General features: G+C 43.8%; 3 protein-coding genes across 5 annotated transcripts in view; 1 reads left to right on the top strand and 2 right to left on the bottom strand.

The window, feature by feature from the left end:
- The window catches only part of LOC311361003 (lysine-specific demethylase 4A-like), a 30,087-nt gene extending 17,932 nt beyond the window's left edge, over positions 1 to 12,155 (bottom strand). Inside the window, exons 1-10 of one of the 3 annotated variants that reach the window (XM_084481171.1) lie at positions 12,020 to 12,155; positions 10,283 to 10,441; positions 9,703 to 9,878; positions 9,429 to 9,543; positions 7,314 to 7,507; positions 6,863 to 6,912; positions 6,622 to 6,725; positions 6,360 to 6,497; positions 3,443 to 3,654; positions 1,811 to 1,986 (exon numbers count right to left, since the gene is read on the bottom strand). In XM_084481171.1, the coding sequence (XP_084337297.1) occupies positions 1,811 to 1,986; positions 3,443 to 3,654; positions 6,360 to 6,497; positions 6,622 to 6,725; positions 6,863 to 6,912; positions 7,314 to 7,507; positions 9,429 to 9,543; positions 9,703 to 9,878; positions 10,283 to 10,423 (1,306 nt within the window). In that variant the 5' untranslated portion in view covers positions 10,424 to 10,441; positions 12,020 to 12,155. Of the gene's footprint in view, positions 1 to 1,810; positions 1,987 to 3,442; positions 3,655 to 6,359; positions 6,498 to 6,621; positions 6,726 to 6,862; positions 6,913 to 7,313; positions 7,508 to 9,428; positions 9,544 to 9,702; positions 9,879 to 10,282; positions 10,459 to 11,265; positions 11,366 to 12,019 lie in introns of those variants that run through there. The other 2 variants (XM_084481172.1, XM_084481173.1) reach the window with 2 other exon arrangements.
- A 2,371-nt stretch (positions 12,156 to 14,526) lies between these two features.
- LOC311360478 (protein ABHD8-like) lies at positions 14,527 to 16,919 on the bottom strand (the record flags this gene model as incomplete). The annotated part of the gene is made up of 4 exons (XM_084480557.1): positions 16,082 to 16,919; positions 15,718 to 15,888; positions 15,105 to 15,321; positions 14,527 to 14,739 (listed from the first exon to the last, which is right to left on the bottom strand). The coding sequence occupies exons 1-4, from the start codon at positions 16,906 to 16,908 to the stop codon at positions 14,527 to 14,529; spliced, it is 1,428 nt and encodes a 475-aa protein (XP_084336683.1). The 5' UTR covers positions 16,909 to 16,919.
- A 2,599-nt stretch (positions 16,920 to 19,518) lies between these two features.
- mrpl34 (mitochondrial ribosomal protein L34) lies at positions 19,519 to 20,678 on the top strand. Its single transcript, XM_084480909.1, has 2 exons — positions 19,519 to 19,642; positions 20,009 to 20,678. The coding sequence occupies exons 1-2, from the start codon at positions 19,587 to 19,589 to the stop codon at positions 20,328 to 20,330; spliced, it is 378 nt and encodes a 125-aa protein (XP_084337035.1). The 5' UTR covers positions 19,519 to 19,586; the 3' UTR covers positions 20,331 to 20,678.
- Positions 20,679 to 27,264: the final 6,586 nt, after the last annotated feature.

Raw genomic sequence — 27,264 nt, 5'->3', positions numbered from 1 at the left:
CTTCTGACAGTTCCATCCACTCATGCTAATTCATTTTCTCGTTTCCCTACTCGCATCCCCCGCCTCATTTATGTTTAGAGCATTTATCAGACGCTGTTATCCAAAGGTATACGCTGTATACCGACAGCGAATATATGGCTGTCGGTACAGTAAGGATGTTCATAGAACCAAGTGCCAAGCACTAACAATCACTAGGTTAACCCATTCCCCGTATACAATAAAGCTTGCTAGGCTACTAGTAGCTAGTACTATAACGGCAAGTACGACATACAATTGTGGGTACATTAAGTGCCAGGATGTACAACACACATCAATGGTGCTGCTGTGGGGAGAGTGAGCAGCTTCCTGGGGACCAAATTCCTGGGGGTGCACATCAGTGAGGACCTCTCCTGGACCACCAACACTGCATCACTGGCGAAGAAAGCCCAGCGGCGCCTCTACTTCCTCCGCAAACTGAAGCAAGCGAAAGTTCCCCCACCCATCATTTGCACATTCTACCGGGGCACCAATTGAAAGCATCCTGTCCAGCTGCATCACTGTGTGGGGCGGAAGCTGCACTGAATACAGCAGGAAAGCACTGCAACGCATCGTGAACACAGCTGGCAGGATCCTTGGTGCCCCACTCCCTTCCCTGCAAGTCACACACACCGCCCGCCTCACCCGAAAAGCCACCGTGATTGTGAGCGACGCCAGCCACCCCGCACACAGTCTGTTCAGCCTGCTGCCCTCGGGGGAGAAGGTATCGGAGCCTCCGTGCCCGCTCAACCACACTCACAAACGGCTTCATCCACCAGGCTGTCAGGAAACTAAATTCTCTCCCCTCGGCCACATCCACCAGGCTGTCAGAAAGCTGAATCCCCCTCCCCTTTCTGCCCACCCCCACCCCCAAACAGACAACATTTCCAGTTTGTTTCCAAAATTTCTGCTATTCTATTGCTGCTATTCTACTGACTGTTCTATGTGCACTATTACCATTACACATATATCTGCCATTACTGACTATTACTTTTTTTGCACTACCACAATTTAAATTATATTATACAGAAACCTATGCTGCTACTTCATACTTGTACATAGTACACTCTTATATTTTATTACATTTTATTGTCTATCTTTTTTAATATTAGTAATGTCCTTCTGTGTGCACTTCAATGTTTACTTTTAGTTGTGTTAGGATATGTCTTGTCTTATCTGTTGTCTAATCACTTTATCTGTTCATGTTTACTTTTAGCTGTGTTAGGATATGTCTTGTCTTATCTGTTGTCTAATCACTTTATCTGTTCATGTTTACTTTTAGCTGTGTTAGGATATGTCTTGTCTTATCTGTTGTCTTGTCACTTTATCTGTTCATGTTTACTTTTAGCTGTGTTAGGATATGTCTTGTCTTATCTATTGTCTTATCACTTTATCTGTTCATGTTTACTTTTAGTTGTGTTAGGATATGTCTTGTCTTATCTGTTGTCTTGTCACTTTATCTGTTCATGTTCACTTTTAGTTGTGTTAGGATATGTCTTGTCTTATCACTTTATCTGATCATGTTCACTTTTAGTTGTGTTAGGATATGTCTTGTCTTATCACTTCATCTGTTCACCGTGGGATAGTGAGAAACGTCTTCTCGATTGCTTTGTATGTCTACATGTGAAGTAATTGACAATAAAGCTGACTTGTGACTTTTTTGACACAATAAGTTAGGAGGGGTGGTAGGGGGTGGCTATGCAGAGTCTAGGTGAACTCTGAATAGGCGAGTCTCTGCCCCTGTTCTGCTATAACATAGTGGGCCTGCTGGACACCAGATGACATCGGCCTTCACCTTTATGTCTTTTGCAGTCTGGTGATGCATAGCGTGGAGGCAGGAGGCTCAGCCTGGGCCTCTTCCCGTACTGGTCCTCCTCATCGTCCTCGTCGTCGTCGTCGTCTTTGGGTATGACGTCGTCAGGCAGCTCCAGGCAGACCCGGTGTCTCTTGGTCTCGATCCTCTGGGTGGGGCTGGGGATTCAGCAGAGCAGTCAGACAGGAGGCGGCGCATGCAGGAGTGGTAGAGAAGTACTGTTCCTGAGCATTACATTTAAATGCACTTTTCTGTGTCCATCAGTTGAGATGGTGAATTTTGCTTTGGAGCATTTAAAATGGCCTTTTTAAATGTCGACAATGCACAGTATATATATTAGTGCTGTCAAAATGTATACATTTTTTAACACAATTTAACACATTTTAACACAAAAACAGCTTTGTTTACTTTGTGTGGCGACAGACCAGTTGAAAAACAAAACAGTTGCTAGACGGTTCTCAAAGCAGAACACCCTACCGAATCGACCAGGCTTCGCCGCTCTAAATGATGATGATGAGTGGTGTTGTCCACTGTTTCAGGTGGAATTCAACACTATGTAATTTAACAAAACGCGTTTTGGGCTGAGAGTTTCATGAAAGAGGGGGGCGTGGTATCCCTATGGTTACTACCCATGCAAACTTTATGATGCTTCTTTAGTACCGTCGTTGTGTAACTGTTATGAGCGTTATGATAACCGGTGTTAGACACAGTAACTTTATAATATAAGTGTCCGGGAAGCCTAACCCTCACTCACATCGCGGCGTTACACTATACATTTCCGAAAGCCCAACATTCTCGCGGACAACGCAATCCACCGCTGCCCAGACAGAGCTTCTCACGTCCACACAAACCGCCACTAGGGCCCCTTGGTCGTGACAGCAGACTGCCTCAGAAAAGTCAGTTTGACATAGTCTCGTTGAAATTGGGGACTTATTTCAGTAACTGATACAATGGCATAGATTACTATGTTGACGAGTGAAAAAGTGGTTTTGGGTTCACTGGCTTTAAGAGAGAAAAAGCAATTAATGTAAAACACACACACACACAAGTTTTGAACTGAGTTCAGAGTGAGATTTTGATGGTGGCAGGGGTTTGGCTGGGGTGGGGACGGGGGTCTGATCTGAGGGGTGGGGGGTTATAGTAACATGTGACTGCATACAAATGTGTCCACGGACATGGAGACTAATGTATGATAATGAGAGACCCAGAGAAACGCAACGCAACATGTTTGAGGCTTTAATAAAATCCTGAACGATTTTGAAATTCTGCCCGGACACATTTTTAGGTCTCAAAAAGAGGGCATGTCCGGGCAGAATAGGACTGGTCTGGTCACCCTACGTACGGGGAGCCCATTTGATTTCACGGTAATACTAGGAAATACAAACGATTACCTGCAGCATATGAAGTTAACGTTGTAAATATATGGTAGGCCATCGTTAACAAAACCACAGCATGACTATAATGCTTTAGTTTTGTTAACGATGGCTTACAGGTCGACATATAAACAACAATGAATGGATAAACATTGTAACTGTAGCTGTGGTTCTCCATACTCCCCAGCGAACAGAGCCTGCTGTTTGTTAAGTGTTTGTTTATCCTCCGATCGAGCCGCACCTCTTTCGCTCCCCTTCCTCGGCACAGCACTCCTGGGAGCTGATGACCTCATCGAACCCCTCCCCCAGGAACTCCCGGGCCTCGGGGGTGGGCCGTGAGTGGTCGATGGGCGCGTTGTCCCGCCCAGCCAGCCACCGCTCGTAGCGCTCCGGCTGGAACTTCTTCACAAACACGTCCATGGAGATCTTCACCATGTCTTTGCGGCATGTGCACTGGAGGAAAACAAAAACATAACACGCTATTTATAAAGGACCCGGCCCCCAGGGGGGGGGGAGGAAAACGAGTGGCAGGTGAAAGGCTGCAAGCTCTCCTCAGTGCTCGATAAAGAGACGCAGGCCCCCACATCTGCAAGAGGTAAAAGAGATAAGGTATGAAAGGCCCAAGAGGGGGGACGGGGAGGCCTGAGGTCCGCAGAACCACCAGCCCCACCCAGCTCTGCCAGGGAGAAGAGTCTGGCGAGAGGCAGAGACATTAATAGTCTTCTGCTTGTATATATTATACAGCCTCACAAATATGAAATAGGCCCACACCAAATATATGAAATGTGAAGTCTTTCAAACGAACAGGTCTCTCAAATAGATTATGCATAAATGAAACCAAACATATCAATCTAATTTGAAGACAGGCTATAGTATAGATCGAAATACGACAAGCAGTTACAGAAAGGTGTTCACAGCACACGCACCACCGACTCAAGCGACTGCAGTTTCAAGTTATTCACTGGGCATTCACTCGAAGCAACTACGCCTCCGACAGGGGCGGGCGAGTCTTGTTCTACAGCACTGGGTCTTGTTCGGTCTTGTTTTTACTCACACACACACTTGTGAGCAATTACTGTAATTGAGCCGGTGACGTGATCGAATGAGCTATCGACAAAGGGCGGGGTCCTCCATTTGCATGGCAAGTTACCAGTTCTTCGCACCTTCTGATGCATACATGTTATTGATCGAATGTTAACTAATTACCATATTTCAATTACAAATTGTGTCTCATTTGCTCCAGTCGCTTTTTTTTTTTTAACTGCCTGCCCTTAATGTTAAAAATACGACTTATAATTCTCACACCATTACTTTCTGCAGAACCACAAGCAGCTGTACACATTGAGGGTATCAATGGCTTCGGTGAAGCTGTACCTATTCGAGCCCGAGTCGGATAGAGAACCTCAAATTCAGGCCAAGCAACGGGATTGACCTGGGACAGTCCCAACCAAGAGAGGAGCAGGACGTTCTGCAGTGTTGAGTAGTCACGTTGTAGCCATGTTATATCAGAGATGCAACGTTCCAACTATTAAATGACTAAAGAACATATTTAAATACATATTTTTCTGTAATTTGCACAGCATTTCTGCAGTAGATTCAACCGTGGCTGGTACCACTACCACTTACAACACTTACATTTTACTACACCTCATTAGCTATTATTACCACTGCTTGTTTCTCTTATTACTTACTTTATTTAATTTGTAATTTTAATATTATTATTATTGTGATCTATGCTGCTACTTCTTTTTATGCATTTTTATTTTCAACTTATCTTTATTAACTTTATCTTGTATTGTTAATGCTATGTGACTGTTGAGGAACCAAGCCTAAGAATTTTACTATTGTGTACTTTTGATTTAAGCAATTCTGATTCTGATCTGTAACATCTGTACATCGTCTTACTTTCGCTGAGCCACAATGCCCAGCGATGTGGAAAACGTCTGGTGCCAAGAAAAACAAAAGGTAGCCAACAGTTAGTGTAATCACTTACTACACTGCTCCTTCTTTTTTTGCATCTTAGTAGCCAAGAATTAGACTAATGTTGCTTGTGTTGGGAAATACAACAGCCCCCCCCCCCACTGCACTCGTTTGCTGCATTTCTTCCCTCTATGATTTCCTTTGCTCTTGAAAGTGCTTCCCTGTTCGCTCTGATATGTATCCTGCCACACGGTGGTCATCTTTTTGGGGCTAAGTGTGCAGAGCCAGCCATGGGCATTGCATCACAAACGTGATATTGCTACTCCAACCTATCACAGCTAGGCGTTGGTTCCCCGAGAAATAGACGTGGAAACTCCTTATCTGGGGAGCCATTACATTTTTTGATTTTGTTTTTAATATTATATATAAATACAGATATACAAATACAGCAACATTGCAAATATATTTAAACTTCAGTAGACGGCCGCTTGTCTTCATTACACTGAATAACAATTACTCCCTATGGCAAGGCAATGAATGTATTTAATTCCTGATCAGCCTTTTTATCATTTATATTTCCTGGTGTTGATATTCTATAAACTCAAGTACTGCTAATCTTCAAGCCTGGCTATGGTTCACTGATCCTGCTTGAATTCATGACACACATAGTAATAGGTTTAACTGCATGCTGTCTGAGGTGTAGCGCTGTGCTTTATAGTTCTCCCAAGCATGTTCTGTCATTTCTTAAGCAGACTCTTGGTTAAATGTGCGCTTGCTTAAACTACAAGAAATCGTCCAAGAACTTTCAAAAGGTGCTTGGACTTGTCCGGCAACATGTGACCAATCCCATTCAGGGATACAGTGAAACAGTGGCCATAGATGAATGACAGGATACGCCAGGAGTTTCCTGATCTGGCTAGACATTATGCATGGTTCCGGTTGGCTTATAACTGACTTGATTGTAACTGAAGCCCTATGTGGCTTGATAAATACAAAGATGGCCTACATCTTCCAAATGCAAGACGCAGTGTGTATTCTCCAAACCAAAAACGAATGAGCCAGCAATCCAGCAAATATTTCACCACATGCAAATAAAAGTTAATGCATTTAAATAATGTATAAGCAGCGGAAATAGGCAGAGCTGCGTTGGGGGTGCCCTCGAGGGTGCGGCCCTCAAACACTGGCAGTCCCACTCTTGCACGTTTTAGCCCCCCTGGACATTTAACATGGCTACTCACCAGAATGGCTTGCTTGCCATATTCAATCCAACGCTGTGTGGCAAAGTTAGTGGACTCTGCACAGTTGTAGCCATGGTTGAAGCCTGCGTGGTAGGCGTAGGGGAAGGTCACCATGAACTCACCCGCCTGCTGAGTCATCTATAAATAAAGAAATAAACATTAACAAGCTAAAAGTGTCTGGTCTGTTCGGACGCCCTCAGAGTGGTTTCCTGGTAGGTAAGTGTGGACTGAAGCGTATGCACAATAAAGTATCTATATTTACCTTCTCAAAGGGGATGCCATATTTCTTTAATATCGAGGGCGAGATGAGAGTCATTTTGTGTCTCAGGAAGGCCTCGCAATTTTGAAGGCTGCCAGGAAAGAAACCTAGAAGAGGAAAATTAAAGTACACACAAAAAACATTTATAGTCAATCATCACAGCAGTCTGAGACAATGACAAGGTAAATGTTCTGATTTCTCCCCACAGCAAAGAAATGTGAAAATCTGAGAAGATTTCTCATACCATGGGCCAGACGCTCCATCCTCTTGCCGTGCTCAGGAGAAACACAGTACCTGTTGGCACATGAACAGTTGTTTGCCTTTGTATCCAACACACCTCAACACAGGTACTACGTCCTGAAATATCCATTCATTTAGCATTAAGCATCTTTTAGCAAATGCTTTTTGTCCCACAGCACCTTGCAGAGGGTTCAGTTACATGTTTTTAACAAGCAGGTCAGGCTTACCCCAAATACACACCAAAAGTCATGAAAGCAAAACGTCGGGTTCTATGAGCTTCGCGTCATGACGGGCGCGAGACGACTGTCTCACAGAGCCGGAGGAAATTGAAACGTTGACGAACATGACTATGTGCTATATGACGCGTCTCCATGAGTCGTCTGCCGCTATGCTAACCTGTGGTGTGGACTAGGGGCTAGCAGCGTGCTCAGGGACGCCCTGGGGCTTTTCTTTACCATGATTTGGGCTGTCCAAAGTGCAGGTAGTTGATACTGTAGAGGTCCATGTCCTCGGTGTGCCAGGCGAACGTGGTCTTCCACATACCGAAGTACAGGTAGGGGGTGTTGACGCCCTCGATGGTGATGCCGCTCTCGTGCTCCACCGTGTCCAGGACGGTGTTCAGTCTGCAAATGTTCCACTCCTTCACGTCCTGCAAGAGACAGGACACATCGCCGCCCCTCAGTGTTTAGAAACTATAAAAAAATGCTTCCACTGCTTTTTATTGTACACGGGGCATTGGTTAGGCTAGCAATTGTTGCTGCTTGGCACTTGTTTCTATGAACATCCTTACTGTACCGACAGCCATATGCTGTTTCTCCTTCTGACAAATGTACTTATTAGCTGCTTTCACATATGGACGTGCATCCGTCTATTCTCCGTAGATTCTACGGACGTGCCGTATATGTGAATGACATATCCTGACGTTGGACCTCCTGAAAAAATACTACCCCCGAGGTAGTATGTTCTCCGGAGGAAATGCTAACTACCTAATATGTGAATGAGCAGTAGAATGTCGGCATTTCGCACAGTGCTGTGTGCGCACATATGAAGGGCACTGCGAAAGACGCAGTAATGTACGACCGTATGGTGAAGAAGCTTGCTGAAATGGGAATTGTGAAGGGAAGGACACAACTCATCACAAAACTAAAATCCCTCAAAAAGCAGTTCACCACTGTGGTAGACCACAACAAAAAAAGTGGGAACGACCGCAAAACCAGGATTTGTGTGAGACGATCTGGGGGGGGCTGGCACTCCACAAGGCTGCTACGAGCGACTGGCAGCATGCAAGTGGCAGTCCTCTCAGACTCCATCGGAGAGCATGGAGACCGTCATGCCATCATCGTCCAGCTCAGAGACATCTTCTGTCCCGGACACTCTCACGCCGAACCCGGTGATAAGAAATAACAGTGACGAATCGCCAGTTCAGAGGCAGCTGTTCTCGCGGCATTGTAATTTAATTAAACAACGCTCATTATCCATTGTCCATCCCCATGCGGTCTCTTACCATTAAAGACGTTAAATTAAAATATAGGCTACTATACGGGACGTAGACCGACTCATTTCACAGATTCCTGTATGACCAGGTTGCCTTAAACATCTGTCGCATATGTCAGGTGAAAACTAAATGTCAAGGGAAAAAGGCGGTGGTTGAAAAAAGTATTTTGATCGCTTATTAGGAATGAACATGCGCAACAGGGATTTCTAAAGATTACTGTACAGTGGCAGAGACTGCAGGAGCTGAATCATCACTACGGTAGAGCTAAGAAGGTTCTACGAGCGCGTCAGACCAACCTTACCAACGCGAGATGTTATGGTATAACTTAAAGAAGAGGTTACGAATACCGGCGCTTTTGCCCATGGTAAGGCTTATTAATTATCTCTTTCTCCGGTAACGCAGTCATTCGCAACGCCTTTCTTCTTCATCGTTCCTTCTATTGGTTTCTAACTCATGCTCCAATCTTTCATCGATGCCTTGGATGTTGTAGATGCAACGAAATATCTGATGTATCTCAGTTAAGAAGTTAAGAAGATATGCCTTTCTGCTTCCATGCTGTCTGCGGTCAAACAACAACAAACCAACGTGACAGCTGCCGCAATTATACTACGTCATGTCCCGCCTCTTGAGAATTTAGACCCCACGTCATACCCCGCCCCTTGCAAGCCCTCCCCCCTAAACCATCCAGAGATTCTACTAATGTCTGAGCGACACCGATGTCCGCATTTCGGGTGTCAAGTGTGAATAAGTGTGAATGACCCTCACGGTCGAACCTCCTGCTCCACAAATGCGGAGAAAAGACGGAGGTCACATGTGAAAGCGGCTATTGTAAGTCACTTTGGATAAACGTGTCTGCTAAATGCCCTAAATGTAAATGTACCAGATTCATTCACTGTGTGGTGCATGTTTAAAAACATATTGGCAAATGTAAGCCATAGATTCATTACATTTATATGGATGGTGGGCATTTGTTAGACAGCGCGGCTAGTGCATTGCCGCCCATTAAAACACCAGACGCTTTTCAAAATGACGGAATGGTAGCGGGAAACCGAAAGGAAGGCCGACGTGAACTCACAGGGTCGTACAGGCTTCCGTTGACGTCAGCTCCGTAGATCGGGGCATTGAAAGTCACATTTTTCCAGTACTTTCTCTCCAGCTCCTCAAAGTCTTGGTAGTTAGGACTACAGAATCTACAGATATTGAGAGAAACCACCATCATCATTATCTCAGATTCAAGTAATATTGACAAAGCACCCAAATTCAATAAAATAAATAAATAAGTTAAATATCATACCAGACACACACAAAACTATACTAGTATACTATACTATACAATGTGCGTGGCTCACTTTTCGCTGTTGGCGAGCTTGCGGAACTCTTGGACGGTCATTGCCTTCTTCTGGATGTTGTACTGCGTGAAGAGGCCTGACTGGCCCGTCACTACCTGCTGGATGGGGGCTGGTATCACCAGCTCATCGATGTCATCATAGGAGCGCCTGGGCTGCCAGCCGTTGGGCGGGACAATCTTGGGAGGAAAGGAGGGAGAATAGGAGCTTTACGATTGGTGGCTTTAGGAGTGTTTCTATGAATGGAGTTTGTTGCTTAGGCTGCTTAGATTTTCACAAAATGCAGTATTGGTTAATTCAATAATAGAAGAAATTCTCAAATTGTGTATCAAATAGAGCCAATTGTGCACGAAACCAAAATTGCCAGCATTTTGACTAATATATATAATAATTTATACTTTGATTTACCATTGATGTATGCCTCACACAACACGCCATCATTCATACAAGAGTTATAATGATGCAACATCCATCACAGGCCACAGGAGACAACATGCTGTGTTTGCGTCTGGTGTCTTATTCTCCAGGAATCAGTGGAAAGGGAAAACAGGTCAGGAGATGATGAAGATGACAGGACACTCACCTTGGCCAGGCCTGCTTTGTGAGCTCCCTGGGACTCCATGTAAGCAATGTAGCGGCTGAAGTTCTTGAACTCCTCCACAGTGGGATGGAAGGTCATGATGCCTTTGGAGCTGGGGCTCACATGCCCATGCTCGGACGCCATCCCAGTGATAGCCTAGTCCTGCAGGATGGTGAAACCTGTGTACATTACTGAAGTATGCTTGAGTAAATGTATGAATAAATTTTGTTTCATTGGTTTCATTTTGCAAACCATGCCTAGAAATCCCTAAATAGCAGACAAGAATAAGTCTCACAGACTGCCCAGCTGTCTGAATAGCTGCATAATTATCACAATAAAATGACAGACAAACATTTTTAAGAGGAGTAAATTCATGTAAATGTCTGCCTCTTTGCCATCTCCACCTTTTTTTTTTACAAGGATCCTTAAAGATAGTGATTTGATGGCAGGATAGGGGACGAACATGAGAGTATGTTTGAGCAGCGATTGCAGTGTTTACAAATAGCTACGTTTTTTTTTCGAATAGACCGCTTTTGGGCTAAACCATAAGACCGCCCACTAGCGGTCCATACCAAACTACGGGTAGCCTAGTAAACGCCACAGTGGGCGGTTCGCTAGTGGGCGTTTCATTTCTCTACTGGGCGATTTATCAACAAAACACAATTCGAATTTTTTTAAACTCCATTTATACATATAATGCCACAAATTTGTGGTTAAGGACAAATGTGAGTTTTTTTTTTCTTCCATTTTAGACCGGATGCTGCAGACAGCCTCTCGCACCGGCAATTACACACACGAGTAATGCACAGCCTACGCCACTGTTATCAATACGGCACCAATACATTTGAGTTTCACTACGGATCAATGCTAGGACGAAGGTCATTGCGTGCCACACTTGCATGTGTGATAGTCGATGGCGTTTGCACATGAACTGTACATTCCTAGACTGGTGTTGTATACAGGGGTGCAACTCCTGTGGTGGTTACCCTGACATTGGGTGAATCGGATGGTGCATTGGGGACGTCTAGCGTGTACCAGTAACCTCAGCGAACCTTCCTCGGGTTCGTTAAGTTCAGCGTCGGCCCAGCGAACACAAGCAGACTGTGCGGCTCAGTGTGAGCCGAGGCTCCTTACTTCAGGAAATAGACCGTAGACACGATGGGGAAAAAAACACTATTTCCCCAATAACACAGACAAAACAAACGTTTTCACGGGGTAAATATATATATGTAAAAAGATAGGCAAGGCCTTCGTGAATTGTCACGAAGTGACTTAGTGTAATAAAATATTTTAACTTGCACCACTGAACTAGCATGCTAAGCTAACGCTAAGCTAGCTGGGCTTCATGTATATAAATCGCGGAAGATAATTCCTCAAACTAGATCCTAAATGGTAGATATACACGGTGAGGGGTTGTTTCATAAAGTGTTTAAATGTGCATCTCTAACATATTGAGGACATGTGGAATTACCTTCCAAACTTATGTCGGTTTGGCATTTGTCAGACAGATTAGCTAAAGTACAGTGGATATTTAACCATGCTTTAAGACACGACGTGTTCCACTGAGGTGGATGAGACCTCAACACATCTGAGCTTCAGTCCCCTAATGTACTGGTTCCCAGTAAAGTTTGTTGACAATCAAGCACTTATTACCTCTAATTGAGCTAACAGAATATGATGGTCCAACGTGAAGCTTTACAAGTGTAAAACAGCCACACAAAGTAAATGTACGTGACTTACCAACGCTCCACACCAGGAACAGCCGCTGTCACGAAAGATGTATGTGTTCCTGATGTTGAAATTACTAAACTAAATGTTTATTGACAAGATGAGGTTGAAACTAATGCTCTAGTGATTAGATCGCTCTGCTCCATTCCTTGACTGCACATGCGCACGGTCTGCCCATTTTGTTTACCACAGTACGCATGGGACAATGTCAGCCAATCGGGACATGACTTGTGCGAGTGGAAATATGTTCCTAGAGGATTAGTATACTTTAATATTGTGTTAGATAGTATTCACTTTGACGTTTAACAGTGAGTGCATGTTACTGATAACATGGCAACGCGCTGAATCTGCGCCGTTTGAGATTAGCCTACATATTGATGGGAGAAATAATGATGCAATTATTGCACTGAAGCTTCCAGCTCCAGCTTGTTGTTTTTTAGGTAGGCCTATGTCTTTTATGACTTATATTTGCGTCAGTTATGACTTATATTTGTATCTATTTGATAAAATATCTTTCTGGTAGTGGATGAATTATTTACATCAATGATTACTGCGCAGAAAAAAGAATAAACACTTTTAGATTGCAAACATATTTTTTATTTCATGCCAATAAAGGCACAGTCATACACTGAATTCAACAGTTTTGATAGGCTATATAATTCCATATGCATCTGCATTCAGGCAGTGCATATGTTGAACGATCACATTAACACATTGTAAACACAAATAATAGCACATTGGAGCACTGACAGTTTTATTGCACATCAATTAGCATTAGAATACGTATCTGTGCGCCCTGCAGTTGTAATGATATTATGGACCATTTACACCAAAAGGAGTCAGACATACATACAGTACCAGCAGCACTTATTGGTTTGTTTTAAAATCCATGATGAATATATATATATATAGCCGTTAGAGGCAAGAGGCCAACTCCTTTTCTTTTTATAAAATGTCCATTCCTCTTCAACATACAAAACACAACATCTATTTCTCAGATTGCATAAATCCAGTCGTTTTGCATCCCTCTTCCAAAAATATGCATATGTAGCAACCTGATAAGTCAGAAGTTCTCCTCTAGGTAAAGGAATTTCTCATTCGACTGACGTTTGTGTTCAACCTTAATGACAATGCTTATAATCCACCAATTTGGTTACAATTGCTGCACCACAAAAAAAATAAATACAAATATTGTCATGCGGTTACCAGGTAAGCATAATCAGGGAACATATTAGAATGTGCTTAATACTTTCGGGCTCTCCCATCTCATTGTGAGACAAATGAACATCCATGAATGAATGTATTTTTAGCGAACATCAATTTCATCCTATTCGTTCATTTCAACATTGTTAATTACAAAGGGTTGACTGGAAGAGGTTAGGCTTTTTGTTGTTGAATATTTATATATTCAGTGATCAACACATTTATGATGATAACACAGTTACATTTCGTTATTTTGGTTATTTAAAAGAAAACAGGAATATATTAGCTTTTCTAAAATAAACCCAAGCACAGTATATTTGTATGCTTTGTCCCTGGATGATTTGGGTGATATTCCAACATACTATTGCAATACTGATTATTTTAGGTTATTTGGCATATGTTTCTATCTTCACATACACCTCAGTCTTTATAGAATGATCTGTGATATATGATGCACACAACAGGCAGTTTACATTTTAAACATGTTTGTTTTAACTATACATTACTTTGAGCAGTACTGTGAATAGGATTTAGTCATTTAGTTTGATGTACAGTATGGTCAAGTATGACATGTTTGATTAGGAACTAGTATAGAACCAATGGTTTATGATTTACTTTCATGTTGGCTGTGAATATTCGTAACCTAACGTCCTTAACACCCTTCCAGTCAGCATTTGGTTAAACAACATCATAACACATAACCTTTCATCATCTTTCTTATGCCGTCCGAATAAGAAACAATTAATGGATTGATTAACTCCAACGTTTTATATATATATATATATATATATATATATATATATATATATATATTTAGGCCATTTTTCCATTTAAAGCACATGTAAGATGGGCACAAGTGTTATTAATCAACGACCATTTAACAATGGCAGTTCGCAATCTGTAGTGCTTTACAGAGAATATTATATGAAATCGACATACCATTTCGGCATGGGCCTGTTTCACTTTGGTCTGACAGAAGTCTTTTCACTTTTCCAACACATTGGATACACAAATCACAAATGGGCTGAGTCCTTTGGACATCCAGGTATCGTGTGATTTTGCAAACGCCACGTGATGATGCACACGTATCTGCCAAATATAGAAGCAGACTATTTCGCTCACGGTAAGGATATCCCCATCCACTCAGATTTCGTTTCATAGTTCTGCCTTATCTTGGAGCACCATCAGCCACCATCATCCTCCGAGACGCAGCTCTATTTTTGTAACAGATCTCAGCCAATAAGCAGCCTTATGGACACGTGCCAACTCAAAAGATGGCCCTCTGATCGGTTCTAAACCAAGACTCATTGTTCTGGTTATTTGTCCACAGTCTTGTTTACTCTCAGTGTCTGGACTATGTCGTTGTTGGTAGCCTTTGTCTCTGTGTCACATTTGATGCTCTCTGTTTTGGACATGTCAGGCTCCCATAAGAAGAACTCATGCAGGAGGGTGTTAACGGTGTCAGGGCACTCCATCATTACCATGTGACTTCCCTCCTCGATGACTTTGAGAAATGCAAACAAGAGAATCTGGTAGCAGAGGAAAAATCAAGGAAAGTGTTATTTTACAGTAGAGTCAAAGTTTTTGATAGAAAGAATATGTCTGCATATCATTGGAGACATAGTAATGCATCTAAGCACTGCACTTTGAATGGCGTTTGTGTTTGCAGAGTGCTATTTAAATAAAGTGCCTTTCCTTATGATACTATAATGTTATAACACGTTTGCATAATATATTACAATATAAAAAAGTTAGATCTGGAAGTAAGGGCCAACATTATTAATGGACATAAACAACATAAATGGGCGACAGATGAATGCAGCATTTCAAAGCACCCAGGGTTACTTTTGCCTTATTACATCATATCCTCCCTTCCAACTCCATGGCGACATACCTCCGCCATGCGCTGGTCCTCGTCCATGGGCACGAATTTGTCGCACATGCCGTGCACCAGAAGGATGGGCACAGTGAGCTCAGCGTGGTACACCTCGTCGCCCTCGGGCCAGTACTGGCCGCTCATCATGGCACGGAGAACAAAGGGGGCCACATTGAAGGCGTTGCCCTGCTTCAACAGCTGCTTCTCTTTGGCCCCTTGGCGGGCGAAGCCAGCTCTAGTCATCGGAAGTGTGAGAGGAGAAAAGAGTGAAGAAAGTAGAAATTAGACTGGAAATGTGGGGAGTGAGAACTGTAGTAGCATAGTGGTAGTGGTGTGAGGGGTGTTTGTCTGCTAGCTGGGCTAAAACCCAAGCGCAGCTTACATGAAGGCATCCTTGAATTCATCGTAAATCGCTTTGGATAAAAGCGTCTCCATATTATCTCACATAATATAGGGTCTATTGATTTTTACAATGTAGAATAATGTCTTTTTGTTTGTAAAAAAAAATGTAAAAAAAATCTACTAGTACGCTACCAAAAAAAACAATTTTGTCTTGTAGAAGTTGAATATTAGGATCACAGCCAACTGAATTGTCAAGGTCATGAGGATCATGTTATGATCCTAGTCTTACTTGAGGAAGCTCCAGGCCAGACAGGGAGACAGGCAGTGGAGGACACAGGATGGCAGCTGGAAGATAGAGCAAAGGCTGGGCTCCAGAGCGGTAGGACCTCCTCCGTTGATCATCACCACCTTGTGGACCAGGTCCGGATACTCATGTGCTAGGAAGGTGCAAAACGACACTCTGGAAGAGAGATGAGAGAGAGATGTCAAAAATGTTGGAGAAATAAGGAAACACACAATTTAACACAGATTTCCCATCCGATTTTTTAATAAAGTTCAACTTTGATCAATGTACATCCTAACACTACTATTTAAAAAGACATATAGCGATTATTCATTTTTAAAACAAAGCCTCCAGACAGACAAAGACTTACCCATATGAATGACCAATGAGGATGTTGCGTTTGCGGGCGTATCTCTTGAAGATAGCGCGCAGGTCCTCTGCCAGGGCATAGAATGTGTACGCCGCTGCGATCTGGGGGGCCTTGCTGGCACCGTGGCCGGCTAGGTCGGGCGCGATCACTTCGTAGCCCAGCCGAGAGAAGAAATCCAACTGGCTGCCCCAGATGTCCAGGGAGCCGCCGACGCCGTGCACAAAGAACAGAGCCACGTCCGACTGCGTCCCCTTGCAGCTGGAGATCGCCCTCTTGGAGTCGATGAGCACCGTGCGCTTGGGCTTGCGGCGCCGGCGCCGGGGGGGCGGAGCCGGCTTTTGGTCCCCGGCGTGAGGGGGGACGGGGGGAGGTATGGGGTTGGGGTCTGGGGAAGAGGCCATCTCCTTGTAGTCGGCCAGCTCTACCTCCACGGTGCTGCAGGGCTCCAGGTCCCCGTCCTGACACTGCAGGATCTCTGAGTGCAGCACGTCGCCCAGGTTCTCGATCACCAGCTGCCCGTTGCGGTACACTGTGATCTTCCTCTTGCAGTGCACACTGCTGCCCTTTGGGGGGCTTTTCATCACGTCCTCAGAACTGCCATCGTTCTCATTAGAGTCCACTTTGGCCTTCTTCCCGGAGGACACCTGGTCTTCGGTGACCACGGGCTGTCGCTCAGGGACGATGTGTCGCACCCGTAGAACTCTGCCCGGCTTGACCTCAACAAACTCAAAGCCGTTTGAGGGCTCGGAGGATTCCAGAGGCAAGACCAGACTGGCAGCTTTCCCAGTCAGGCAGCAGAGGATCCCTTCAGTGATGCTGGTCAGCATGGCGCCGGCTTCTACGCATCACCACAAAACACAAGACCACAGGGGATTCATGAGAACTGCAGAGACACAACAAGGGAGGTTGCACTCACACGAACACACACACACACACACACACACACACACATACTTGCACTCACACACACAAACACACACACACACACACACACACACACACACACTCGCATACACACACACAAACAGGCAAGCACTTTTATGCACGCGCCGCACACACGGACGCATGCACAAACCCACCAACAGACGGACACACACACACACACACACACACACGCACACACACACACACACACACACAAATTCAATAATCCTTTCAACAAGGAGTCCAATGACCATGAGAATAGGAAAGATGATGAGGTCTTTCTGTGATGTCTGGCCTCAGCAAAGGAAATCCCAGAGTAAAATGCTGCAGCCAAAACACACGCTTGTTGTCCAGAACCAAGCTCACAAAGAGCCCTGCTCATCATCATCAATAACATTCAGATATAACGTTCATACAGACATAAGCAAAAACAGTTCAACAATTACCCGGTGCTGTCTTTGTTACCATCTGTAGTCTAACTTTGACATTGACTATAAATAACAGTCGTCCCCTGACATGGTCTCCCACCAAGTATATAAATAGGAAGGGTTAGTAATGGCAGCATGAGTGGGTGTATGCCAGCAGCAACCCAAGCCATCTCATCTGCTCAATAGCGCAGGGCAAAAATGAATGTTTTGAGTTAATCTGCCAAACTTCCAAATCATGGCATGAGATGACATTAATAGTTACATTGGACCCGATGCATATGCAGAACATTGCATTGGGTGATAAAACAACGTGAACATGTTGTTTTATCAAGGGGAAACAGAATGGGAAGTGTCATATCCACAGGGTCCACTTCATTCTTTCCATTTTAGGGAATGATGCATAATGGAGCAGTTTTGAGTCAACTGTCTGAATGTGCTGCTTGGCATAAAATTGCAGGACAGCATGCAATGTTGTTTCTTCTTCTTCTGCGTGTAAACGTTTTTATTTGAATAAACATCTGAGTACAAAACTGTATGTGACGATCACACCTTTCAAAATGAATAATCTGATGATGAATCGAAAGAACAATTGCTCGAGAAGAAGAGCATTTGTAAGATAGACATAGATGCGTAGTTGCCATGACAGTCCAACTAGGTGTCCAGTCTCAAAGATGTCCTCCTTTGCTGCACTACAGAATCATAAAAACAGAGACTGTTCTTAGAACAGTAGAACAGTTAAACTACTTCTCTATCTACACCATTTAAATGTATTGTCTGCATTGCAGAATTAGGTGGATGGGCAACAAGTTCAATGTGGCACACACTGTAGGCCTGCTGCTCTGTCCGCAATCAAACCTCCACATGTATGGATTGATTTAATAACAAAAATATATAAAATAGAAATAAGGCTTTGTTAGGTTCAACCTGCATCGTTAAGATACTGTAAAAATATCAAATTATATTATTATGGGATAAATAGACTGGCGTACGACAAATACAAAAACAAGCTTTCTGGAATACTGCAGTTATCTGTTAATTGCGTGATGCAGGTTACTTAGTATTTTGTTAAGACCATTAATGGTCAATGATCTGCACCTTTATTTTATAACGTAGGCCTATACAACTGTGTATAATATTTAACTAGGTAAGCTCAACAGTGATAGGAAAATTGCATTCTAAATCTGCGCTTCAAAATATCAAATATTTGTTTACAGATAGTCTGCTGTTGGTCATTCTGCAACACAATAATAAATGAATTAGCCTACTTACCCACAAGAAAGTCGATGATTAGGGATTATTAGATGTCAAATATGCACCAAATTGCTGAAAGTCAGAGCCAACGTAATTGTGTTTGAATTCATCTGCGTTGTGATGCCGCAAATTAGTGGACGCTAATCATCTGCCTCACACTAATACTCCAACATGCATATGGGTTTGCAATGATTACACAAAATGCATGCATAAAAGTTCCAATTGCATTTTAATAAAATACCCATAATAAAGCTAACAGCTGGAATTTTCCAATTCTACCCAACCCTTTTGCCCTTGCATGCGCATCCACGACAGTCTCCGTCTTCACACGCCCCTACTTGAACGGCAATAACAAGGGCGAATGGACGACTACCAGGGGCTCTGCGCAGCCAATGCGAGCGGCGCGCATCCTTGTTGCTAAGGCTGAGAGACGAGCAGTGTGTGCATGTGTGTGTGTGGAGAGAAACGCAGAGTGAGATTGGTGTTTTCTTTGTAAGTGGCATCGATACCAACTCACGTAGTAGTAGCGTAATGCTAAAAACAGGATTCTTCAAATGAAGTTATTTATTTTGGTGATGAAGACCTGATTTATAGAGGTATAATACATAATAGAGTCATAGTTATAATACATAATCTCCCTTTGCTATTGTAGCCTAACTAATGATTATTCCGTGTATTTTTCCTACGCTCCACATTTGTTAATGATACATTTGATACATAACTGGGGTTGTTTTGTGGCTGCCTGCCATAACAGACTGAGATGACTGCAATTACCATGCTGCAGTAAGACGTGATTCTATTGGACGGAAAATACGAGCCAATCATAGCGCCGCATGGACCAAGGGCGATCCCATCCAGGGACATCTGACATTCATGCAGTGAGACAACTGAAGTGCTCGAAAATGAACATTATACGGCAATCTTTATTCCGAATTGGTAGAATATTAACTCCCAGCAGGTAATAACGCCCCTCTCATGTCTGTTCAATCCCTAGTAACGGTCAACAACGTTATGTTTGTGTTCAATTGCTACCATTAGCAGGCTATCTCGTCAAAGGGTATTCCATGTCCTATCACAGTAGTAGGCTATGAATTAATCTTTGTGTAATTATGTTTCCATTATTCTCCGTGGTTCCCAAGTCTGCCTCTTTAACTTTAGATTCAATCACAAGCTTTTAGCTTAATATTGTTTTGGGGACTTTGTGGGTCTTAAGTCAATGTTATGGAGTATACAGTTTAGCAGAGAGACTCTGGTATGCAATGTTGATATTTAAATGAACAATTGTTCCCTTTCATAATGCATTTATTGTGCTGTCTGTCCTCAGTATCACTGCTGTACCAAAACATGCAGGCGATGGATCTCCTCACCTGAGATCACTAAGCTCTTGGGTCATCTCCCGGACACCTGGGGGACCTCAAGGCGTTCGATGTGGACCACTACAGACGCGGGCTGAGGGTTCTGGGGTGTTCTCCCAGCTACCGTGGCAGTACCAGCAGGTGCGGACTGGAAAACGCGGCACAGAGTACCAGCCGAAGAACATCAAGCGAAAGAGAACCCATGGATGGATCAAACGAATCAGCAGCCGGGGCGGGATTGAAGTCCTTCTACGTCGCATGTTGAAGGGAAGAAAATCTCTCAGCCATTGAGGATTAGTTCACAATGTTAAACGTCTTGTAAGAGGAACATTGTGGTTGCTCAACAAAGTGTGAATTGATTTCACAAATGGAGGGTGTGTGCTGGGGACTGGCGTTCATCTAATCCTTGATAATGATTGGCGGGTAGATTGGGCCGTCCAATTCAAATTTGGGCTCACTTTGTTGTACTTTATGGTTTTGGTGTTTTTTTTCTCATGATACTGCTGTATAGATATATATTCTTAAATCGTTGTTGTATTTTCCATCTCATCAGCCAGTGTTCTGTCCCTGGCCTAAGTGAAACTACTAGGTAGTAGATACACACACACACACACACACACACACACACACACACACACACACACACACACACACACACACACACACAATATTGATGCCTAATAAAAGGAGTACCTCATGACATGGTGAACTAATTTATTTTTCAAACTGTCATACAGTAATTAATGGACGCACCATCAATTGTTCACAGCGCTTAAAGTAAGGGAACCAGTCAGAGATCACAGATTCAAGGCACATTCGTCATGTGGATACTGGATATATGGATGTTGCGTATTGCTTTCAAAGTGCAAAATAGTTAATTCCTGCTCTAAGTCAGAATTGTTGACATAACATGTGTGTACAACATATTTATTATTTGATATTTAACCAGAATGAATGATTGAAGACCACAAATACTATGAAACAGTTCAAAACAAATGAAAACTTAATTGGAATCGAAATCTCATAAAACATAATTGCCTATTTTGATACATAACAGTACCCACAAACAAGCTCCTCCTTGTTTCGAGATTTAATCATTTGCTACCCAAGAGTGCATTTTAAGATCAAATTAAAAACATTTCTATCTCACTCAAGATGCAATGCATCTCAGGCAATAAATATACAATACTTTGTTTTGACTCTAGAGGGCACTGTAGGACCGCGATTAATCTGCGTACAATTTTTTTTAACGCGTTATTTTTTCTGTGATTAAATAATCGAAATGAACGCGTACATTTCACAGCCCTACCTTTTATTGATTTTATGTGAATATTTAAAACTATTAATTTCATCCTGTTTCACTATAATGCAAAATATCAACAAATAATGACCCGTAGTAAGTAAAAGCCCACCATTGGCAAGTAACTACAAGTACTACAGCAATCACAATGAGAAAATGTATTTTGATTGATATATACATCTGAAGGCTACTAATCTCACGTCCAAGAAGTTCATTGGTATAGGCTACAACTGATTGAATCATGCATTCAGGGCACATCAAACAGTCGAGGGGGCTCTATCTATCCTGGATGTATTATCTTATATATACTTATAAGGAGTGGACCACTTGGTCGCCACTAGATAGAGCCTGAGGGCAGGCATGGTGATCCTCTCCTTCCATGAAATATTCCTCAAATATTGTACTAAATCCCCACCATCCATTAGGATGCTTATTGCTGTTAAACCACAGTATTGGTAACAGCTGTGAATAAACACCTTATTTAACTAACTAGTTCCCTGAGATGTAGCCTAGTTCGGATAGACGGTTGCAGTACCAAAGGCAAGTTTTAAAGGTCCCGGCATGAAAATTTCAGTTTATGAGGTTTTCTAACATTAATATGAGTTCCCCTAGCCTGCCTATGGTCCCCCAGTGGCTAGAAATGGCGTTAGTTGTAAAACGATCACTAGGTATTCTGCTCCGCTTTTGAAAAAATGAAAGCTCAGATGCGCCGATTTGGAATTTGGTCCCATATGTTGTCATAAGAGCGAAGGTTACCTCACCTTTCTCTGCTTTGCCCGCCCAGAGAATTTGGCGCGCCAATGAGACAATGAGAGCCACCTCTAACGCAAGTGTTGTAGGCCTACACTTCTTTGTTATTCGGATAACTGTTCAGCTGTTGGTGTTATGGCGCATAACACGCAAACCAATAACGCAAGCTTGCGTAAAGTTCCCATTTGGTGAAAAGACTAGACTGCTTCGGGTTCTCTGACATCTCTGGTAGCCTGCTTCCACAACGAGACTCGTAGTGGGGGTTATCTCGGCCATGGTTGAGAAGGAATTGGGGGAAAGGAGCTTTGGCTTTGACTCCCTGAAGGCCAGATTGAACCAGGAGGAGAAAGGGATTGTTTCCCGGGATTGTCTCCCGCTGGCAGGGCACCGGCGCTGGGGCACTGCCGAGGAGCCCCGCTGCCGAGGAGCCAAGGAGGAGACAATCCCGGGCAACAATCGCTGGCAACAATCCCTTTCTCCTCCATGTCACGGTTCAATCTGGCCTTCAAGGAGTCGAAGCCAAAGTTCCTTTCCCCCAATTCCTTCTCAACCATGGCCAAGATAACCCCCACTACGAGTCTCGTTGTGGAAGTACCGGGAGTCCGCAAACGGCAACAATCCCTTTCTCCTCCATGTCGCGGTTCAGTTTGTACTTCAGATTGATGTGGAAGTGGAAGAACCAGAGACGTCGGAGAACCCGACACAGTCGTTTGAGATTCATAATATCATCTGGAGGCGCACACAGCTTTTGGCCATGATAATATACATTATATTATATAGATATCTATATATAATATGATATTACTTAGATATAGAGCTCCAGGACTCCCGCCGAAGCACCCGGAGTGTTCTAGAATATTTACAGAACACGGCCAAAAGCTGTGTGCGCCTCCGGATGATATTATGAATCCGAGCCATTGCGATAGATCCACTGTAAACACTAGCGCATGGTACCATGGCCGCAAGCTGCTTAGGGCCACACCCCCACCCTCCTCCTTGACCCGCCTCTAAAAAACGGCAAGCTCATTGTGGAAAGCTCATTGTGGGACTGGCTCATATTGGCTGTAATTCTGCACCAAGGCTGAATTTCTTGAACGTCTTCAAATACTGTATTAGGGGCCCACTAACACCTATATAAAAACATCTATAAAGTAGCATGCCATGGGACCTTTAAGCCTAAAACCAAGCCAATCGTTCGTCAAGGGTTAGTGACAATAAAACATTTGATCTGGGGCAAAAAATAACTTGGAAAATGGAACAAAAGGCAAAGGTACAAGACTGTGTGCATTATTTTTTGTGAACAAGTGAGGAACTACTCATCACTTAATCAATTGCATTTTTCTACAATGGATACAACCCAATAGTTTAGCGGGTTTCTTGCATCTTATAACCTTTGACATTATTCTATTGTTTATATTGTTAATACAAGTTGTGTCATATAATCTGTGTGTGTGTGTGTGTGTGTGTGTGTGTGTATAGTATGTATAGTGTATAGTGTTTCATATAGTGTATAGCGTTGTCATGGTAGTCGTGGTAGTCATGGTATGTTCCTTCGTTCCTGACTGCAATCACCACATAATAACGTTACTTGTTTTTAATACATGTGAATTCAATCTCATATTCCAGTTACGTATTCAGTAGTATATACATATAGCATATAGTATATATAGCAGTTCTGTCTCAGGTTCAGCGGCCAGCAACACGTCAGAAAAAATAAACACTGAACCAGAATTAACAGTTAAATTATAATGACTCTTTATTAAACATACACCGCCCCCCCAAGCCCCAACAGCTGGAGGACAAAAACCAAAAGCAAAAGGGTGGAGAAAGCCTGGGCCAGCCGCGCATTGGGCCGTCGAAGCCAGAACTTCCTCCTCCTATCTTGCAAGTTCCCAACCCCCTAACTAACAAAAGAAACACGGAAAAGCCTATATTAACAGCCCTCCATTTAACAGAGATAAAACAGAACTGCTACCACGTTATCCTTGCCACGAATATGTTTGATCACAACGTCAAATGCCTGCATGAAGATGCTCCAACGCATCAGTCTCTGGTTGGTGTTACGCATCGTTTTCAGGTACACCAAGGGATTATGATCAGTGTAGATGGTAACAGGAACGTTCGCCGACCTGACATAAACCTCAAAGTGATCTAACGCAAGTAAAATAGCGAGGGCTTCTTTCTCGATTGTGGAATAGACATGCTGATGTCGGTTGAATTTCCAGGAAAAGTAAGACACAGGGTGTTCTACTCCATCAGTCCCATCTTGGAGCAGAACAGCACCTGCCTCCAGATCACTCGCATCAATGGCCAACTTGAAAGGCTGGTCAAAATTTGGCACCGCAAGTACCGGGGCGGTTGACAGAAGATCTTTAATCTGCTCAAATGCGTACTGACAACCCTCAGACCACACAAACCGGACTTTCGGACTGATCAGGTCAGTCAGTGGTGCCGCAACAACTGAAAAGTTCTTACAGAACCCCCTGTAATAACCCGCCATCCCCAGGAAGCAAAGCAGGTCTCGCCTAGAAGCAAGAACAGGAAAATCATTTGACTGAACCATAAGCACTTCAGCTCGGCCCACCACCTTCCCCAAGTAAACCACCGTAGCCTGACCAAAATCACACTTCGCCAGGTTCAATGTCAGGTTCGCTTTGCTCAGCCGATCAAACACGTCGCTTAACTGTTCCATGTGGCCCTGCCAGGTATCAGAATGAACCACCACATCATCCAAATATGCCTCGCACCCAGATACACCCGACAACACCGTATTCACCAGCCTTTGGAAGGTAGCGGGCGCATTACAGATTCCAAAAGCCATCACCTTATATTGCAGAAAATCATCGGGTGTTACAAAGGCAGAGATCTCCTTTGCACGTATTGTTAACGGGACCTGCCAATACCCCTTTAGCAGATCGAGTTTCGTCACGTACGAAGCGCTGCCGACACGATCGACACAATCCTGTACTCTAGGCAAAGGATAACTATCCGCCCTTGTCACACTGTTCACACTTCAGTACAAAAGCGGTCCAATTTATCCGCTTTGTCAACCAAGAAACAGGGAGAGCTCCACGAGCTGGAATTCCATGCTCCAGCATGTAACTCCACCTCCCTCTTAAGACGGCCCCGCTTGTCCGGGTTCACACGGTAGGCATGCTGCTTGATTGGTGGAGAGCCACCTACATCGATATCGTGATGAAGAACAGAGGTACACGAAGGAACGTCAGAGAACAATGCCACATGTGAAGAAATCAACCTCCCCTAAACTAGTGCCTTGGACGGAACCTCAATATCATCCTCCACCGTGTCCCGTGCAACCCCCCACTTTCAGCCCTGGACAGTGCCACAGCACAGGCGGAGCCAGGTCTACCAACAACGTTGGAAGGCTTAACACTGACCGGACCAGGATCAGCGTCACAACCCTCATACGGTTTCAACATATTAATGTGACACAGCCTCTTCTTGCGGCTACGTTCTGGAGTAGCAATGAGATCAAAGTCAAAGTCACCCACTTTCTTCTCCACACAATAAGGGCCACTGAAGCGAGCTTGCAGACAGGACCCAGGGATCGGCAGCAAAACTAGCACCTTATCACCTGGAACAAAATTCCTGCTTTCCGCCTTCTTATCATACCACCCCTTCATTCTTTTCTGAGCAGCACTGAGATTCTCCTTTGCCAGCTCACAAGCCCAGCGCAGTTTGTAGCGGAAATCGCATACAAAATCCAACAGATTCTGGTGCAGCACCACCCACCCACTTTTCTTTCAGCAGTGTCAATGGACCACGCACAGAGTGAGTAAAAACCAATTCAGACTAAATCCTACCGACTCCTGAACCACCTCTCTCACAGCAAACATCAGCAGGGGAACTCCCTCATCCCAGTCTCTGTCAAATTCCAAACAGTATGCCCGCAACATTGATTTAAGTGTTTGGTGGAATCGCTCCAGTGCCCCCTGTGATTCAGGATGATACGCACTCGAGAGAACATGACTCACTGCCAGCTGCTTCAGCACCTGAGCGAAAACTCGCGACATGAAGTTCGACCCCTGATCAGTCTGAATCACCTTTGGCAACCCAAACACAGCCTTCAACATGTACAGCTAATTTCCGTTACAGTTACAACTCTAACTTTCATTAATCTAAGGGAAATCATGTTTGCTGTGGTAAGCCATCGAGTTCAGTGGCAGTAGTGGTGGCTCGTTCGCGAAAGAATCAGTTCGAACGAACGACTCTTTAAAACGAACGAACCGACCTGATTCGCCGCTCTCGTTCGTCGTCGTTCATCTCGTTCGTTCTCCGAGACTCGACTCCCAGCTCCACCCACTAGTCGCTGAGTCGCACTGACTCACGAGTCGCCGTTCGTTCACTGACTGTGTTTAGCTGTGAAGACTCGAGGACTGAGAAGTCACGAGAGTCAGCTGGGCAACAACATCCAGATTCCGAACATGAAGCACTCCTCAGCTAAAAGGAACTTAGTTAATGTTGTGTTGATTGATGACCGTTTGCACCATTGCATGATCGTGATTAGTTTGAGAATGAGAACGAGGGAGGAGCTGAGTCTGACCGACTCGGCTGAGAACGTGCATTCGCGATTCGTTTGAACGAGAACGAGGGAGGAGCCGAGTCTGACCGACTCTGAGAATCATGATTCACCGCTACCGGAAATGCGAATGAACGAACGAACGAATGAACGACTCTTCTTGGCGAACTGACCGACGTGAACTGATTCATTCAAACGAATCATGAAATCCACCACTACGTGGCAGCAGTCATCAAAGACTTGACTTTGGGTGAGGGTAAACATTTCCGTGGTAACAGCGAGCTCCACCAATCAAAGACGTGTAGTAGGAGTAGGTGGTTTCAAATTACATTGCGAATAAAACATGTGTTTTGTTTTTTTTACTAGAAATTAACGTCTTTAACGTATACAGGACATATGCCATCGTTTCACAGTCGTATCCATAAAATATTTGTTTCGGAGCAAAAAATAAATTTGGAAAATGGAATAAAAAGCAGAGGTGAAAAAGCCTGTGTAAAACATTTTTTTGGAACGAGTGAAGGAACTACTCATCCCATAAACCATTGCGAACTTTTTCTCTTGCTGTTTACCTGTCTTTAGCCAATCAGATCCGAGCTCCTCTTAAGGATACCGCCCACACGGATGAAAAACAAAAC

This window comes from Micromesistius poutassou (assembly GCF_964030765.1).
Source record: "Micromesistius poutassou genome assembly, chromosome: 16".
NCBI lineage: Eukaryota > Metazoa > Chordata > Actinopteri > Gadiformes > Gadidae > Micromesistius > Micromesistius poutassou.
Note: the sequence above shows the minus strand (reverse complement) of the source record. Positions and strands in the feature narration are given on the sequence as shown.

What these genes read in the sequence shown, in the direction of transcription:
- mrpl34 (XM_084480909.1), top strand. Translation starts at nt 19,587, where the DNA reads ATGAACATTATACGGCAATCTTTATTCCGAATTGGTAGAATATTAACT. An exon ending in AGAATATTAACTCCCAGCAG is followed by an intron (nt 19,643 to 20,008) that starts GTAATAACGCCC and finishes GTCTGTCCTCAG; the next exon opens with TATCACTGCTGTACCAAAAC.